The sequence below is a fragment of the Glycine max genome, chromosome 10 (assembly GCF_000004515.6).
Source record: "Glycine max cultivar Williams 82 chromosome 10, Glycine_max_v4.0, whole genome shotgun sequence".
Classification (NCBI taxonomy): Eukaryota; Viridiplantae; Streptophyta; class Magnoliopsida; order Fabales; family Fabaceae; genus Glycine; species Glycine max.
Window position 1 is genome coordinate 28,530,635 of NC_038246.2, and position 17,736 is coordinate 28,548,370.

At 33.5% G+C, this 17,736-nt stretch overlaps 1 protein-coding gene across 1 annotated transcript; it reads right to left on the minus strand.

The window, feature by feature from the left end:
• Positions 1-15,611: 15,611 nt before the first annotated feature.
• On the minus strand, positions 15,612-17,523 carry LOC100785423 (cytochrome P450 71D8-like). The gene is given in 3 exon segments (XM_003537160.5): positions 15,612-16,325; positions 16,561-16,776; positions 16,778-17,523. Coding segments are annotated over 3 exon segments (1,506 nt in total). The 5' UTR covers positions 17,459-17,523; the 3' UTR covers positions 15,612-15,716.
• Positions 17,524-17,736: the final 213 nt, after the last annotated feature.

Genomic DNA, 17,736 nt, shown 5'->3' on the forward strand with positions numbered 1-17,736 from the left:
TTTGTATTGTTTGCCTGGGGCTTGTTCCTACTTATAGAGTCTTGAATCAGCAAGGTCAACAATTTATTCATTTGTTTTTAGAAGATGCATTTTTGGGGCGTTGAATGACTTCTTTTCAATTCTTGATGGCCGTTGAATCATTTATTTTCTTTTAAATTGTTTTGGATTCCATTTTTAATTGCAGTTACAGTTATTTTACATGTTCACTTCATTAGGATGTCATCGTTACTCCTTTTATATTGTGTAATACTATTGTAGATATATAAGTGCCACTTGGGCAGCAATAGTTAATGTGGTAGTGAGAACCTTGACCGTTGAAAGCTATATAATTGCTGTTGCACATGCGCACTAAGTCAAAATAGAAATTGTCGTTGCACTCTAATTGCTGTTGGGCACCAAGTCAAAGTATCTAACTGGGCAGTAGTATTTGATTATTTTCTTAACAATTTCTCATTATGTCCTTCAAAGAAAAACAATTTCTCCTTATTTACCTCCTTTATTTTACTTTATAGTGATTTGATCCTTCAAATGCATGTTATTATGTTTTATGTCCAAAGAATTAACCGTACTAAAATAATTAATAGAATTCGTTCGTGAGGTGATGAGTTCAATAATATATACCTACTGCAATTACAAACTATAACATGCATCTATGACTCTTTCTTCAAGCTTGCAACTGTATTGACTGTATATTGAGGGTTCTTTTTTTTTTTTTAGTTTTTTATCTTTCTGTCAGGGTAGTTTCATTAGGTCCCATGTCAACCCTCTAACATGGCAACTAAAAAATGAGTTACGTAAGGATAGGTCCTTCAAGTCTTTTTTCTAATTGAATCTAGCTAGTATCACTTTCGTACAGTATCCTTCTTATCACGGTAATACGAAGTGATGAATAAATTAAGAGGTTTTTGTTTTCTTACAAGGGCGATTAAATTGAATGAGTTTATAATAAACTAAATATTATTATTTTAATTTTATTTTGTGAGTTGTACGTCGTACATACAACTTAACTTTTATCATAAAAAATAGATAACTTGTATTTAATGTATTTTTTTAATTAATAATAGGCTTAAATATATAATTTTTGTTGTGCCTTTTGAATTTTGGTTCCTATATTTTTTTTTCATTTTTAGTGCCTATAAATTTATATTTTTGTAATTTTAATTTGTATATATAATATTTCATAATTATATATATAAGTGCGATTTTGGTCTAGTAAATGCAAATACGTAAATGTGAGTCGATGCGAGAGATGCATATGCTCAAACTTGGAGAGGGCCAAGCGTGGGTCAGATTCGGTTTCTCTGCGGTGTGGTGATTGGGCTCAATGGTGCTGTTTCGGTAGGTGTTGTTGTTGCTTTCCATGGAGGGGTTTGTGTGGGATATGATTTTGGGTGTTTGTAAAGCGGAAGAAGGAGATGACGGAAGTGGGGAGGTTGGTGGATGAAGGTTTGCAACTGATAGGAGGAGAATAGCGGTGTCCCGTAGTGATGGGCGGCCACAGGCCAATGCAGTGATCATCAGAAACAGTGGAGAGGAAGGGAGAGTAAAATTTGGTGGGAAAGGTGTACAATAGTAACATGTACCTTATTAATCTAAGGGTTCTAAAGAGTGGTGCATGTGGGAAGATCTATGATGGTGGTCCACCCTAGAAGTGGCCTTCAACAAAACCTATGTGTTTTTAGGGTCCCATGTTCTTTTGTTCTTCTAGGTATCACAATTATGTGATTTTAGTCCTCTTCATTACAATTTTGCCAATTGAATCCGTTAGGTATCACAAATATACTTTTTTAGTCCATCAACATCTAATTTCACCAATTAAGATCTCAAGTCTTACAATTGTCCAGTTTTAGACCTTGGGTATGTATATTATTTTATATTTATATATATAAACAAGTACGATTATCGTCTATTAAACGCAGAGACTAAAATACGTGATTGCTATACCTAAGAAATTCACAGAAATCTAAGAGATTGAAATTGCACAATTGTGATACTTGGAATTAAAAGTGAAAATTAATCTTTGTTTTAATTAAGACATACGTGATTGTTATACCTAAGAAATTCACAAAAATCTAAGAGATTGAAATTGCACAATTGTGATACTTGGAATTAAAAGTGAAAATTAATCTTTGTTTTAATTAAGACGTAACTAAGTGATATATCATATAAGAATCCACATACTGGTTAAAAATAAAAATAAAAGAAACCGCAGCCTAGGAAAAATTGACCAGATTTTGAATATGATATTTTTGAAATCTTTTGTGATTAGGAAAGGTGTTAAAATAATTAAATAAAGGAAACTTCTGCCCCGTGTCAAACTGTTTAGTCATGCATGTTCCTTCTTGTCATTTGATTATTAATGAAATGTCTTAAGTTTGTTTCTGTCAAAAACAAAAAGGAAAGGTGTTTGATGAAGTTGCTAAAAAAATATTTGAGTATATGAAAATAATTTAATATTTTATAATTTGATAATTTATTTTATTTTTATGAATATTTTTATAATTTTTTATTAATTTATCAATAAATCTTAACAAATCCAAAGATTTTGTATGACATGTGAGGTCTTGATGCGTTCAAATGAGTTCAAATTAGAGAAAACAATTTATTTATTAGTTGAATCCTTGTTCAATTCACACATTATGTTAAATTTTCTTGTGTCAGTGACATTCACGAACGTGAACAGATTTGTCTATGATCCTGGACAAGAAAAAATAAATCTACAACATAAATTTTAATGTAAAAAAATAATGTAATAAATAAATATTTAATGAATTTATTTATCAAAACTCACCTTAATGTTGTTTACCTGATATTTATTTATTTTTAAAAGTTTATCCAATTCACCTTAATACTTATTCCAGTGATGGAGTTCCTGAAAACCCGTTTGTACTCAATCTCAAATCTTATGCGTTTAGCATTGAATAATAGTCAGTTGGGGCTGCTATGCAAAACTTTTGAATTATATTATTAATAATTATTAATGCAACATATTTTTTTTATTCGACTGGGGTCGTCTAATCTGTGCATAAACACAATTGCAGAAGTTTATTGTTAGAGAAGTTGGAGTGAGGTGTTGTGATCAAGAAAAGGGTTATGTAAAAACCCTAACTTGTGTGAACCAGTGAGTGATTTACACTGTCCTCTGGCACCTTATTTGCATATTTAATGATCGATTTAATAATTTAATTTTTTTCATTGTTAAATTGGTTTTTTTCATTAAATCTTAAATTGTTGAATTCAAATTAAAAAAGGATAAACGTGTTATCACTGATTTTCTAATATATATTTGAAAAAAAATTAATTTTAAATTAAAATAATTTATCTAGAGTATAGTTTGAATAAAGATTTGGTATAAGTGCTTCGTCTCTTCACGTAGATTATATCTATCAAGTTTTATATTAATAAATAAAAATTATGCATAAAAAATATTAATAAAAAAATTATTTAATACCTCAATAATGTGAATCATAATTGAATTTATATATATTTTTTAAGATATATTAAAATATAGAATATTTGATCATTTTATTGGTGTTCAATTTTCATGAAATTTAACACAAATAATCAACGTACGTATACAATATAATTAAAATTTAACAGTTAGAAATATCAAATTTATTGCTATATAAAGTTATTGAATGGTATAATTACTGATTTAAATTAGTCATTCGATTCTCTTTACTCTCTCTTTAAATCAATATCTATATACTAAAAGTGGAGTATGGCAAATTTACTAACATGCCCATGACTGAGGTATTGACATTTGTCCATTTTCTTGGTTTTTTGGTCATTTTATGGTTATGGGTAGTTGGGTTGGTTTTATGCCACATAGCTTGGTGTGTTGTTGAGTGTTTAGGTTTGGCGTTTCTAGCTTCGGTGGTTTACTTCTATTGGTGGTGTACGTGGCTTCTTCTCCAGCGTTTTTGGGTCCTTTCACTAGCAACTTCGAACCTGCTCATTTATGCTCGGTTTCCATTCTTTCTTCTTCATTTTGGTGTCCTCTTCCGTTTCACTTTTTGCATTTGTTTTCAGTTGAGTTTTAGAGCTGCTGATGGCTTCCGTCTTCAATACACCTGCTCTGTTGTTTAGCATTTTGGCGTGAGGCTGTGGTTTCGGGTTCATGATTTCCGGTTTTTTGTAGTTGAAGGTTCATGTTTTGTCCCTCTGTTGTGCATGTGTGTGTTTGTCAGTTTTTTGTTGTTTGCTGATTTTCGTCTCTGCATGTTTGCTTTCTTCTGGCACGTGCTGTGTTCTATTTTTTATTATTAAAAAATTGTTGCTTTTCTTTTCGCTGACATCCATTTGTATGTTGATTGTTGGATTGCATTTGCATGTTTTTGGATTAATCATATTATTCCTTTAGAGGTATAATTCTTTGGTTCTATTTTTTTGTTGTTTGCTGACTTGGCTATTTTGTTTTTGTCTCTTTTCACTAGCTTCCATTTGTGTGTTGATGGTTGGATTACATTTGCATGGTTTTTGATTGACCATATTATTCCTTTAGAGATATAGTTTTTTGGCTCTGCTTTTTTGCTGTTTGATGACTTGGCTATTTTCTTTTTGGTTGAGGTCGTTGCATGTATTGGTTGAGTAGATCAACCGATAGTGTAATACTTTTTATGGTATGTTGGCATTGATCGAAATGTTATTGCATGTATCATTTAAGTCTGTGTTGGTGTTCTGTTTTTTGAAAACAAAACTTTGTTGTGTTTGTTTTCTGTCGCTTCCATTTGTTTGTTGATGGTTGCAATATTATTCCTTTAGAGATATAGTTTTTTGGTTATGCTTTTCTGTTGTTTGTTGACTTGGCTATTTTCTTTTTGGTTGATGTTGTTGCATGTATTGGCTGAGTAGATCAACCGATAGTATAATACTTTTTATGGTATGTTGGCATTGAAAAAAATGTTATTGCTTGTGTCATTTAAGTCTGTTGGTATTCTATTTTTTATAAACAAAACTTTGTTGTTTTTGTTTTCGGCGGTTTCCATTTGTTTGTTGATGGTTACATTGCATTTGCATGGTTTTGGATTTATCACATTTTTCATTTAGAACTAGAAGTTCTATCCAATTTTATGGCAAGGATTCCTGACAAGATTAAGTCTATTGATGGGTCAAGAGAGATGCTTAAGCTTGCTGTGAGAGTCACGAATCTTTGGTTCGTTGGGACTCCCAACAAGTCTGAGCAAGCGAAAATGATTATTGTTGATTCTGAGGTATGTTTTTTGTTGTTTATTTGGTTGTTGGATTGTTGTTCATATGGTCGATTGATTATATAGTTTGCATATTACAGGGTTATCAAATTCATGTTGTTTGTAAAGCGGACCAGCTAAAGTCTTGGAAAGCTTAATTGAAGGAAAATTCCACTTATGTTATGCATAATTTCAAAGTGGTGAAGAATGATAGTCAATTTAGAGTGTGTGAACATGAGTACAAGTTAGTTTTTATTAGAGTGAATGTTGTTAGAGAAGCTGATTTGCATGAACTGCCTTTTAAGGAATTTAGATTTGTTGAATTTGGAAATGTTGTTGTTGGGAATTTTGTGGCTGACTTGTTGGTTGGTGAGCCCAGTCACAATTTGTGCTCTCATTTTGATCATAACTTTTTTTCTTTTTTCAATGACCTGTTTTTATTTTCTGGTGTTTTAAGATATTATTGGGGTCGTTGATCAGGTGCTCTTTTGGCATGTCTCATAAAAAAATACCAGGGTTGTTTTTAGAATGAAGGATTTGAGGTTATGGTTTACAGCAATTTTTCCCCCTCCTATATATATTTGGTTATTGCCAGTTTATATTGTCAAGGATTTTATTTGCTATGCTGGATGATGGTTATCTGTATTTGATCCTTATGAAGTAATAGATTTAATGTTGTTTCTTTGTTGTAGTGGTGAAGTTTTATCTTGCACACATTGGGAAAATTATTGTATGCAGTTCTTAGCCTATTTGAATGAACGTGGGAATGATGGGCTGATCATTATTATTTTGACACATGCCAGAATAAAAGATGTGCAGGGTAAGTGTGATGTTGTCTTTACTGATTTGGGTACTGATTAGATAACTTTTCGTGTTGGTTTTTTTCACACTTACAGGAAGTTATCTAGCTTTAGTGAGCAATTTGTTCAAGGCCTCAAAATTATTAATTAATGAACATGTATTGGAAGTTGGCAATTTGATTGTTATTTTTCTGTCAAGATGTTGTTTGTGTTACGGTGGGCACTATTAGCAAAATAGTCATGGATAATCATTTATAGTGTTATCCAGCTTGCATTCAATGTCATAGAAAAACTGACATCCAAACAGGACCATTCACATGCGGATGTGGCAAAGATAATGATCAGCCTGTTCTAAGGTAATTGGACTTTTAGTGCATCAGCATGTTTTTATTCAAGATTTTGTATTTGACTGGTATGTACATTGGTAGGTATAGAGTTGAAGTAATGGTTAGCCAAAACAATGACAGTAGCAAGTTTTTGCTCTGGGACCGCGAATGTGCTGAATTGATTGGTGAAATAGCTGATGAAGTGAATAGGGTCAAGATTGAAGTATGTTCGTGTGTTATCATATACTACTTCTTATTTTATGTATTATATTTTGTTCTTTTGGTTGTAGCTGGTGACTGGTGGATATGCCTTCTTTCTAGCAGGATGGTGATGTTGATTTGAATGCTTCTCCTCAAGCACTTGATAGGTTGTTGGGTTATGTGCTTGCTTTTAAGGTCAGGATTCAATCAAAATTCAGGAATGTCATTGTTCTTAGATACTCAAATGAATTAGATTTGATCAATGTTGTGCTCGACATGCTGGCTGATACTGAGGTGTTGTTTTCTAATGTCTATTTTAGTTGTTGTTGCCATAGTGATATGATGCATGAGTTTGACTATTGTCAACTTATATATGATACAGGTATGTTCCAAAATAGATGCTTCGAATGTTGATTGCAATAATGCTATGCATCCTGAATGTGTAAGTTAACATTGTTGTCATGAGTGTTGGTCTGTTACATTGTTTTGCGGCAGAATGCACAAATAAACTTGGTCTGGAATTTGGATATATTTTATTTACCGGTTTATCTTTTATGCAGCAATCTCTGTTTGTGACAGCAGACCATGATCCAGTTGCAGGATTCCCTTTAATGCCCAAAAAATGCCTATCATCTGATGAAGTTGATGATGAGTTAGGAAGCTCCCAGATTTCCCCAGCCCAACTATCGTCTAACAAATTAACAAGACATTCTGATAAGAGTGAATTTAGCTGATTCCAGATTGTTTTGGCTGTCTTTTCACGGTGCTATTATAATATTGTGGAATTAAGCAAACAATTATGTAGTTTTTCTTAAGACTACCTCTGACAATTCCTCTGGCATTTCTTTACACCATGCTGATGTTTTGGCCATTTGAAAATCCATTTTTTTGGATTCATGCTATTTTGTCTCCTGATACTGTACATTTTTGTCTTTTATATTTTGTCAGTTCTAAAGCTAACTATGACTTATTTTTAACAGCTTACAATTTACTCAATTATGAGCAATTAAAGCTAAGCAATTGTCTGTTACGGTGTTTTTTTGTGAAGCTTTTAGATGTCTTAAATTGACAATTGAATGTATCATCTGTTGCTACCGTAATATTATAAGTTTTCTTATATTAGACGTGCCACTAAAAACAACTCATTTATTCAATATTAATGATTTGGTTACCCTCGATACAATTGGACTGCTTTTGGTGATACAATTGATGATTTATATGCTTCTTACAAATTGATGTATGAATTAGACTAAATCTTAAAAACAGTGAAGGAGATAAATTGATGTACAAATTAGATCAAATGTTAAAAACAGTGAAGGAGAAAAATTGAAAGCCACATTGGCGACTATATTGATAGTCCATACTCTCACGTTCTTAATTTGTTTCTGGCTAAACTATTTGCTGAATTCCATTCCCATCTATATTGCATGAAAATAACAACAACAAAAAAGCAGATGAATAAAAATAGAATCGCCAGGATTCTCTTAAATTTTTAGTTCCAGTTTTGGTTCTAGATCCACGTGCTCTTTAAATTAATACAACTTTCTATACTGACATCATATTTCTTCATCTAGAATGTGTTTAACATGAATGTTATCATCCATATCAGTAAAAAAAATCCCTCTAGATATAAGTGCAATCATTCCCACATACTTCATTTTTTCAGCTATCACTGCTTGCCTAAAATCATGTGTTGTACATTTCAATTGTCATTTTTAAGTTAATTGATGGCTTACGCAAGTATAATACTGATTTTAACTAGAGCAAACGAGAACTATATAAAGTCTAATCTATGGACAAAACAAATTAAAAAAGAATTTGTGGTGTGCCAGACAAGCAATATATAAAGAATTGATGCCCATCTCTGATATAAGGTTTAGTAAACTTCTTTGTTGCATCTTTTGTTAGATATTGTCCAAATAAAAGATGTAAGATAGAAATTTGACATTTCAAGTTGAATAGGCAATCTAACAGATTTAAGCGTGCAAATAAAACAAATTTGTGTTGCTGAATGGAAAGTTCATTACTATATATACAATATCTTTGATTGCAAGCTTAGTAGCAGTTGCAGAAGTCAATGTTTGTGCCAATGACTATCATCATTTCTATCTTACCTATTTTGAATTATGGCCTTGATTTGTGTGTCTAGATTGACACCAGACTCCTACATACATAATATCTTTCATTGCAAGCTTAGCAGCAGTCCCAAAACCCAATATTTATGCGCAACCAAGTGTCATGATTTCTATATTACCAATTTTGCTAGTTGTTAATGTTGAATCATAGTTTTGCTCTCTCATCTGGCATTCATCTCATATTGTAAACTTATTCCGTGTCGTCCAGATTTAAAACAAACTTCTCTTACTTTATTTCAAAATCATTCTTTTGTTTACCTTACAACTCACTCAACTCTATCATTACCCTTTTTTAATATGCAGAATTACCAACATGCAAACATATCTAATCCAGCAAATGGCAGCATCAATAGGCAAGCTATGATCCAGAAGCAGCGAGACGCCTCATCTCCCATTTCTTTCATCTTCTAAATTGATTGTACCTTCTTCATATTTAAAACAAGCATTTGGTCCCTGATTTCAACATGAATCTACTGTTTAGCTTATGATTCACTCAATTCTGCCTTTAGCCATTTTCAACATGCAAAGAGATCTAATTCTGCAAAAGCCAGGATCAATAGGAAACGTATCATGCAGCAGAAACGACATCCTCATGCTCAGTCATCTTCACAACCAACAATTAACTACACTTCGGAATATGATAGTGAGACGTTTGATATAGCATGTTCTGCAGAAATCAATTTACTAAGCTTGCTTAATCACATTTTCTTTTGTTTCCTCTCTACTTTTTAGTCATTGTGTCTGATTCATCAGAAAGTGTAAATTCTGAATCCAGACAAGATACTGCAAAAAGAATGTTTCTTGCTCTTTTTTGCTATGGTTCAAATATTGCTATCATATCTAATTCTAATTTTTGTAGGTTCGGGCTCTAATTTTTTAACTGCCTATGAGGATTGTCAATCTCCAACTAATCAACCTGTAATCAACACTGAAGGTAATAAGTGCACATGCTCTTAAATTAATATTCACAATTGTTATCATCATATTGTACTATGGTATTAAACAATTTCAGGATATTCTGATCTTGGTGATCAACACATGCAATGTAAATATTGTAATGCACAAATGTGGTATGATGAAAGAATATCAAAAGATAAAAATTATGGGAGTCCAAGGTTCAGCTTATGTTGTGGAGATGGCAAAGTTGAACTACCATTATTACAAAATCCACCCCAATATCTCCAACAACTTCTGTTTGATGATAATACAATTGATAGTAAAAATTATCAACATAACTTACGAGCATACAACATGATGTTTGCCTTTACTTCTGCTGGTATTAAGCTAGACAAAAAAATTAATGATTCGAGAGGACCTCCTACAATTACAATACAGGGCCAACCATGCCACAGAATAGGCAGTCTATTACCAATGTCTGGAAAAAATGCAAATTTGCACAGCTATATATCTTTGACAGAGAAAATGAAGTGCAAAATAGAATTAATGCCATGAGGTAGAAGTGTTTTTATTTCTATTACTGAGAAAATTATTCATTCACCCACAATACTTTGTTGCAGTTATGAATATCTTTTAATATTGTTTTTTTCGGTCAATATTCTAGAATTCAGGGCCATATTGTCTTAAGTTTAACTCACATGCTGGATGAACACAATTCTCATGCTAAAAGTTTTAGAATGGCCAGTGATAGATTGGCAAATGATGAAGCCAATAATATCAAATTGCAACTGATAGTTGCTCGGGGAAAAGATGGTCATGTATATAATATGCCAAATGTTCCCGAAATTGCTGCACTTATTGTTGGCAATTTTCATCTAGGCTCAAAAAGAGATATTATTGTTGAAACTCAAAATGGAGAATTACAAAGAATCCATGAACTGCATCCTAGCTATCTACCACTACAGTACCCTCTACTCCTTCCTTATGGAGAATATGGATATAGAGCTGACATACTTCACCGTTATACTTCATCCAACAAAAAAAGAAAGTGAAATCGTCTGACAATGAGAGAGTGGTTTGCTTATAGACTTCATTCCAGGTCAAATGAAGCAGAGACTTTATTGCATTCTCGAAAATTATTTCAACAATTCATTGTTGAAGGTTATACCATGGTTGAATATGAAAGACTTAGCTACATCAGAAACAACCAAAAGAAACTTAGAGTTGACAAGTATTGTAGCTTACAAAATTCATTGATACTGGAATAGCTAAAGGCTTAACCAAAGGGAAAAGAGTCATCTTACCTTCAATGTTTGTTGGGAGCCCACGTTATATGGAGACAATTCAGGTCTGATTTGACATCGAAATGGGCATTTGCAGCCGACAAGGAAAGTGTCGACGACACTGTATGCGAAAAGTACAACATTAGCAAGGAAACCCTTCCTGGGAGTTAAGTTTGTGATTTTCATTGTTTTAAATTGTAAATTGAATTATTGTTATACATTGTAATGATTACTTTCAATAATATTTAATTTCTACAGGATATGCGCAAGAAGGCACAAGCCATCCAGAAACATAACATTGCCCCTCACGTGTTGTCTCATGAGGGTTATGAATATTTAGAAAACAAGTTGATGGATAAGAAGAGAAAGAAAAAAACTAGAGGAAGCTGCTCAATCCGGAAGCACTGACACCATGATTGATCCTCCATCTCCCATCAGACAACACATGAAATGGAAGATGGCCCGCACAAAGAAAACTGGGCAAATGACGTCTGAGGCAGCAAAGGAAATTGCTGAGAAGATTGTAAGTCACTTTCAATTATTAATTGCAATTATTTATGTTTATTATGTGATTGATTAAACCAATAAATGTGTTCTTTGCAGGAATCGTTGGAGGAGCAGGCGTCATACAGTTTCTTTGTTGCCATTGGGCGACCAGAACACCGTAGTCGTGTGGGTGTTGTTGGAGTTGGTGTCACGATCAAGAAATACTTTGGACTGGCTCCAAGGACCTCCCATATGTCTTCCTCCATGGGTCCTAAAGACCTGGAGCAGCTGATGCAACAAATTAGGGACTAGTTGGAGGAGTTGATCACTGAAAAAGTGACTCAACGGCTAATGTTATCCTTCAGCCAAATACAGTCCCAGTTTTAATTGCAAATGCAATCACAGCGACTCGCACTGCCTCCTGAGCCTGAGGTTGGTCCTTCAGCTACTTGTGCCAGCACTAAAGAGAGTTGTGTTGATCCCTTAGGGAATGATCCAGACACAGGTGACTTAGACAAATGTAGGTTGTACATCGAAGAAAATCCTCCCTGCCTGGTTGCCCTAGGAAGAGTTTATGAGGGATCCACAATCGTTCACAACATTCCTTTGTTGCATGATCAAGTCAAGGTTGGTGTTGAGGAGGTTAGAGATGCAGATGCTTCCATTCCCGTACCCACTGAAGAGGTTAAGTTAGTGGGCAGACACTTAACACCTTTTTTGCTTTGCCGACACATCTTGTCAAGGGTTTATCAGAACAGGTATTTCAGTGTCATTAAATGCTTCTTTTTTTCAATTAAAGGGTTCACTGTAATTAAATTATGTTAATTAACTATGTAGGATAAATAGGGAGTTGTGGGACCGACAAACCTGCAGATAGGCCATCATGATGTCGATGATCCCTATATCTGATGACATTGACCATCCCTTCAGCTATTTTCTGAAGCCATTGCAGGTTATGTGGGATGCTATCATGTTCGGGGTGTTTAATGAAGACTTCCCCTTGTACATAAAGTATGAAGATCTGTCTGAAATAGCACATGGTGGTCAATGTCTAAGCATCTCTTTATACAATTGTGGATTCTGTAAGTAATTTACATTATTGTTAATTACCTAACTTATTGTTTTAAATTCATACATAATTTACTTTGTTTAACAACAATAGGCATATGATGAGACAAGTATACGAGGGAATGCGATGTGTATGGATTCCTCAGCCACAGTCCATCAGAGATCTGGCAATTGAAATTTGAATCAGAAAGTTACATTAAGAACTGGATGCAGAATTCAAAAGGGATGTGTACCTAGGAGCCTACCTAATGGCTAAGTTAAACTGAACAAATGAGTTTAAATAATGTATAATAGTATAATAACTATATTGGTCTCCACTGCAGTGCACATTGGCAAATGGTCGTCATTTTGCCTAAGGAAAATGTTGTCATCTGATTTTGTTCATTGCATATAGGCCAGACAACTACCTCAAAGGAATAATTAACAGGCAGTGTTGTTTTTCAATACATTTGCATTAGTATTAGTCGGAAACATCAATATTTTAATTGTATAATAAGCATCCATGTTTGTATTCAACAGTGCTTTGAAGGACTTGACGATACTCCACAAAGTAAATCCAAGGCTGGTGCTAGGTGGATTGTTGTTAAAGTAGTCATTTAAACAATGCTTCTACTTATATTTTAGTACTGTGTAGACTAATTTGTACTTAACATTGAATATCTAAATTTCATAATATTTTTAGTGTAATAGACAAAAAGGAAGCACTGAGTGTGGGTATTACGTCATGCACTGGATGTCAACTATAATCTAAGGAAGTTTCAAGAATAATTGGGAAACGATAATTGTTTAATTCAAACAAATTTCATTTTCTTAACTTATGTTTTATTATATCATGCAGTATTTCAATGATGTCAGACCATTGGAACCTGAGAGATTGAAGACACTTCGCATCTAGTGGGCAAAGTATTATTTGAAAGTTAGAAATGAAACTTAGGATGTTTAGACAATTTTGTAATTGTAGTTTACTTGCTTTACATTTTTTAAAATTCATGTCTCCTAAACATTAATTATTCTTTTAATTCATAGTTATTAATAAATTTCTCATGGAATTTTTCTGGAAAAACTGTTTCAAAATAGAATGAAAATTATATATGTTGTGTTGTGTGATCTAATTTAAAATTTGCAGCTTAATTTTTGGGTTTATTGAAAAACAGACAGTATATTAAAAAAATTCCTAAAACAACATCGGTTTTTAAAAAAAATGATGTTAACATCACTACAACATCAGTTTTTTAAAAAACCGATGTTAACCTACACTAACAACACTGGTTTATTAAAAAACCGATGTTAACTACCAACGTTAAGATCAGTTTTTTAGAAAACCGATGTTGACGAATACTAACAACATCGGTTATTTAAAAAACCGATGTTGTAATTTTACGTTAACATTCAGTTTTCAACAAAACCGATGTTAACGATAATACTTTCAACATCGGTTAATAACTGATGTTGAAAGTCCTAAATAACCAATGTTAAAAGCTTATTTTCTAGTAGTGTGAACACGTGTCCTCAATGGATTTCCCCATCATATCAGCCTCATAAATGCCCTCAATTCAAAGGACACAACTAGATTCTAACTTCACTCTCAACTAGAATGAGATGTAGATATAGGGGAGATCTAGAGATTCTTCCTCCACTCATCGCAACTGAGACAGAGCTCGTGCCAAACCTCAGAACCATATTTCCATTGTCGTATTGAACATTGGTGCCATTTGTGGGGGAAAATATCACAACAAAAATTTGAAATACTATCACTGATCCATCAGTTCAGTTGGATCCGAAAAACTTTCGATAAGAATTGGGAGACGCACAAGCACGAGTCCTCAACTGCCAACACCCAACACTTGAAGCAGAAAGGGAAAGAATGAGCACCTCCTACTTGCTCTGTTGTCACAAAATGACCACCACGTCCAAACGAGCATGTTGAAGTAAAAATTAGGACAAACTATCATGTCCATAGCTAAGAGCCTAAGAGGTTGAATGAGATGATGAGAAGTTACGTTCTAGATTATATGGTCCCAAATATTAAAAAATGGAAGATAGTTAATATTAATAAGGAAGCTTGTAAGTAAGTTTTATGTTAGGAAACAAAGTTTGAATTTCAAAGTGCATGTCCTGGTGTATTCAATGCTAAAAACTAGGACCACTCAAAGGTTTTTGTTTCCCCATTATTTATCAGTATAAAAAAATTGTTGAAAGTGTATATATAATTCATGCTCAAATTTAATTTTCATGTTCAATTTAAACTTTAGTAGACAAAAATTAATGGTGATATTTTCAATATTGGAGGACCAATAGTACAATGAAAATTTTAAGTGTCCTATATCTTTTGTAGGCAATAAATAGGTTGTTATGTGTCTAATACTTATTTTTTAATGAGAACACGATTCCTACTCATTCCATGACCATTGATCAAAGAAGAGTTTAAATAAATTTAATACCTCTTGAGATATCCTTTATATACAGTAACAATTACTTGATGTCACGGAAGCTCGTACACAAGTGTATACGTCAAGAAAAGGAACTTCATTTGATCTTTTCTCTTATTTGAGTCGACAAAGAGGACATTACTCATGTGGAGATCCTACCCTTCTTTAAATAGATAGGTAACCTATTACCCAACCATCATGGATATTATGCATATGAATACATATTAGGTTGTACATTCATGGTAATTCCCTAAGCCCAAATTGTATCACTCAATTAAACATTGAGCTCAAGGAAAAACATATAGGTTGTATATTCAACCCATATTTGAAATAAACAAAATACACCCATCAGTAGAAGGTCAAACAAAGAAAATTCTAACATCTCAGACCTTAAAATGATTGCTTCACATCTATAGATACTAAGAAGTTCTCTATTCCAAACATGCATTTTCTTTACTTGTTATTGTGTTATTTCATAACTTTACTTAAAGCCTTACTAACTTAAACATATAAACTTGTATGGTCTCATTCTTAGTTCAAGTAATTCATTACAAATATGAAGGGGGAAACTACTTTAAACTAACTCAATCCACCATATAAAAGGGGGAGACTACTTTAAACTAACTCAATCAAACAAATATGAAATCACTCTCATTTGTAATTAAGAACGATTTAATACATAGACAAAAAAGATTTAACAATACTAGACCATCTTAGCAGCCTAAAGTCATCTTATCAAGAAGATGTGTATGTACGAAAAGTAAGAAAAATGTATAATTATATAAATAAAAATCCAATAATAATAATAATAAATACGCTTTTATTTCCTTAACAATTAAATTAAATAGGATTCTTGAAAGTGAGTTTAATAAACATGGATACGTCAATCGTGTACTCAATGATCATAAATTAACATTGGGAATCAAATGCAATTCATTTTTCCTCCCAATAGCCAATCCGAAGTGTTCATCCATATTCATTTCCTCAGGTTTCATCTTGTTTGGGAGTTCCCAGTTGAAGTGATACAGTAGTAGAGCTAGTGGAAGCATAATGCTAGCTAAACCCAATGTCATGCCTGGGCATATTCTTCGTCCTCCCCCAAAAGGGAGATAGTTAAAGTTATTCCCTTTGAAATCGATAGAACTACCCTCGAACCTTTCAGGGACAAACCTATCAGCATCAATCCAATATTGGGAATCCTTACAAATTGCGTATGCATTTACCATGACTTTAGTTTTGGCAGGTATTTCATAGCCATCAATGATGGTTGGTTGAGAGCATTCTCTAGGGAGCAATAAAGGAGTAGGTGGGTGTACCCTGAATGTCTCTTTGATCACCAACTTCAAATAAGTAAGTTGCTCTAGATCACTTTCATGAATTATTTCCTTTTCTCGAAAAGCTTGTCTCAATTCAGCTTGTGCTTTCTCCCTCACTCTTGGATTTCTCATCATTTCTGCCATAGCCCACTCTAGTGTTGATGCTGAAGTATCAGTTCCAGCAGCAAATATGTCCTGGTGAATCAAATAAAATATCTTTATATAAAGTTTGGTAAAATGAAAAGAGAAATTGCATTTATATATCAAAATCGGGCAACTTTTTTAATAGAAAAGGAAGAAAAATGTAAGATAAAGTAATTAGTACAAATGAGAGGATTAAAGAGATTAATGTTATAAAAAGAGATGTTAGTGAGAAAAAACGTACTTCAGAAACAGGAAATATAATAGAAGTTTTGAGGCATTTACTTACCAATATCAAAGCTTTGATGTTGTTAGTCGTCATTTGGATGTCGAGAGTGTCATCTTGTTGGATTCTGAGAAGAAGATCAATAAAATCTTGGTCCTCTAATTCAGCTCCATCTTCTTTTGCAATTTTGTTCTTTTCTTGATGCTCTCTGATGATGTTTTCCAGGACCTTGTCAACCTGCTTGTGCAACTTCTTCAATCTGGTCATCTTTCCAGTTAGGGAAATATAAGAATGGAATTGAAGGAAAGACATCAGCAAGGTCGAATCCTCCCCCGGATTCTACGATTTTTCGGATCAAAGACACAACAAACTCATCTTGCTCCTTGTATATGCCACCGAATGATACCCTGGAAATTGAGGCACATATCAATGAGAAAATTCTACTGGTGAGATTGATAGGCGAACCAGCAGATTCGCGAATGGAGTCGATAAACTTTGCTGCCTCGTCTTCTCTAATGGAAGCAAAAGACTGAACTCTTTTGGTGCTCAGAAGCTCCGTGGCACACATTTTCCTCATTTGTCTCCAGTGATCACCATATGGAGCAAAAGCAATGCCCAATCCCCCGTAGGATATCATTTGACCAAAAACAAGATGGGGTCTCTGAAGAAAAGAAACATCATGTGTTTTCACTATTTCCTTGGCCATCTTTGGGGAGGATGCAATCACTGCTGAAATTTCACCAAGTTGGAGGTGCATGAGGGGTCCATATTTTTTGGCAAGATCTCTCAGAGCATGGTGTGGAAGTGAACCTGCTTCTGCTAGTTGATGCAGGTTCCCTATGATGGGTAGTTTCTTTGGTCCTGGTGGAAGTTTCTGAGAGACACTACTTTTGTAACATTTGGCAAGCCAATGCAATACAAAGAACAAGCCAATAAGCAACAAGTAGCTTTGAGCTTCCATGGCTTTCTAGTTTCTAGCTAGTCTATAGAGTTAATTAGCTCTGGAGTTGGGAGCAACCTAAAGCTCTCAAGTATGTTTGTATTGTTTGCCTAGGGCTTGTTCCTACTTATAGAATCTTGAATCAGCAAGGTCAACAATTTATTCATTTGTTTTTAGAAGATGCATTTTTGGGGCGTTGAATGACTTCTTTTCAATTCTTGATGGCCGTTGAATCATTTATTTTCTTTTAAATTGTTTTAGATTCCATTTTTAATTGCAGTTACAATTATTTTACATGG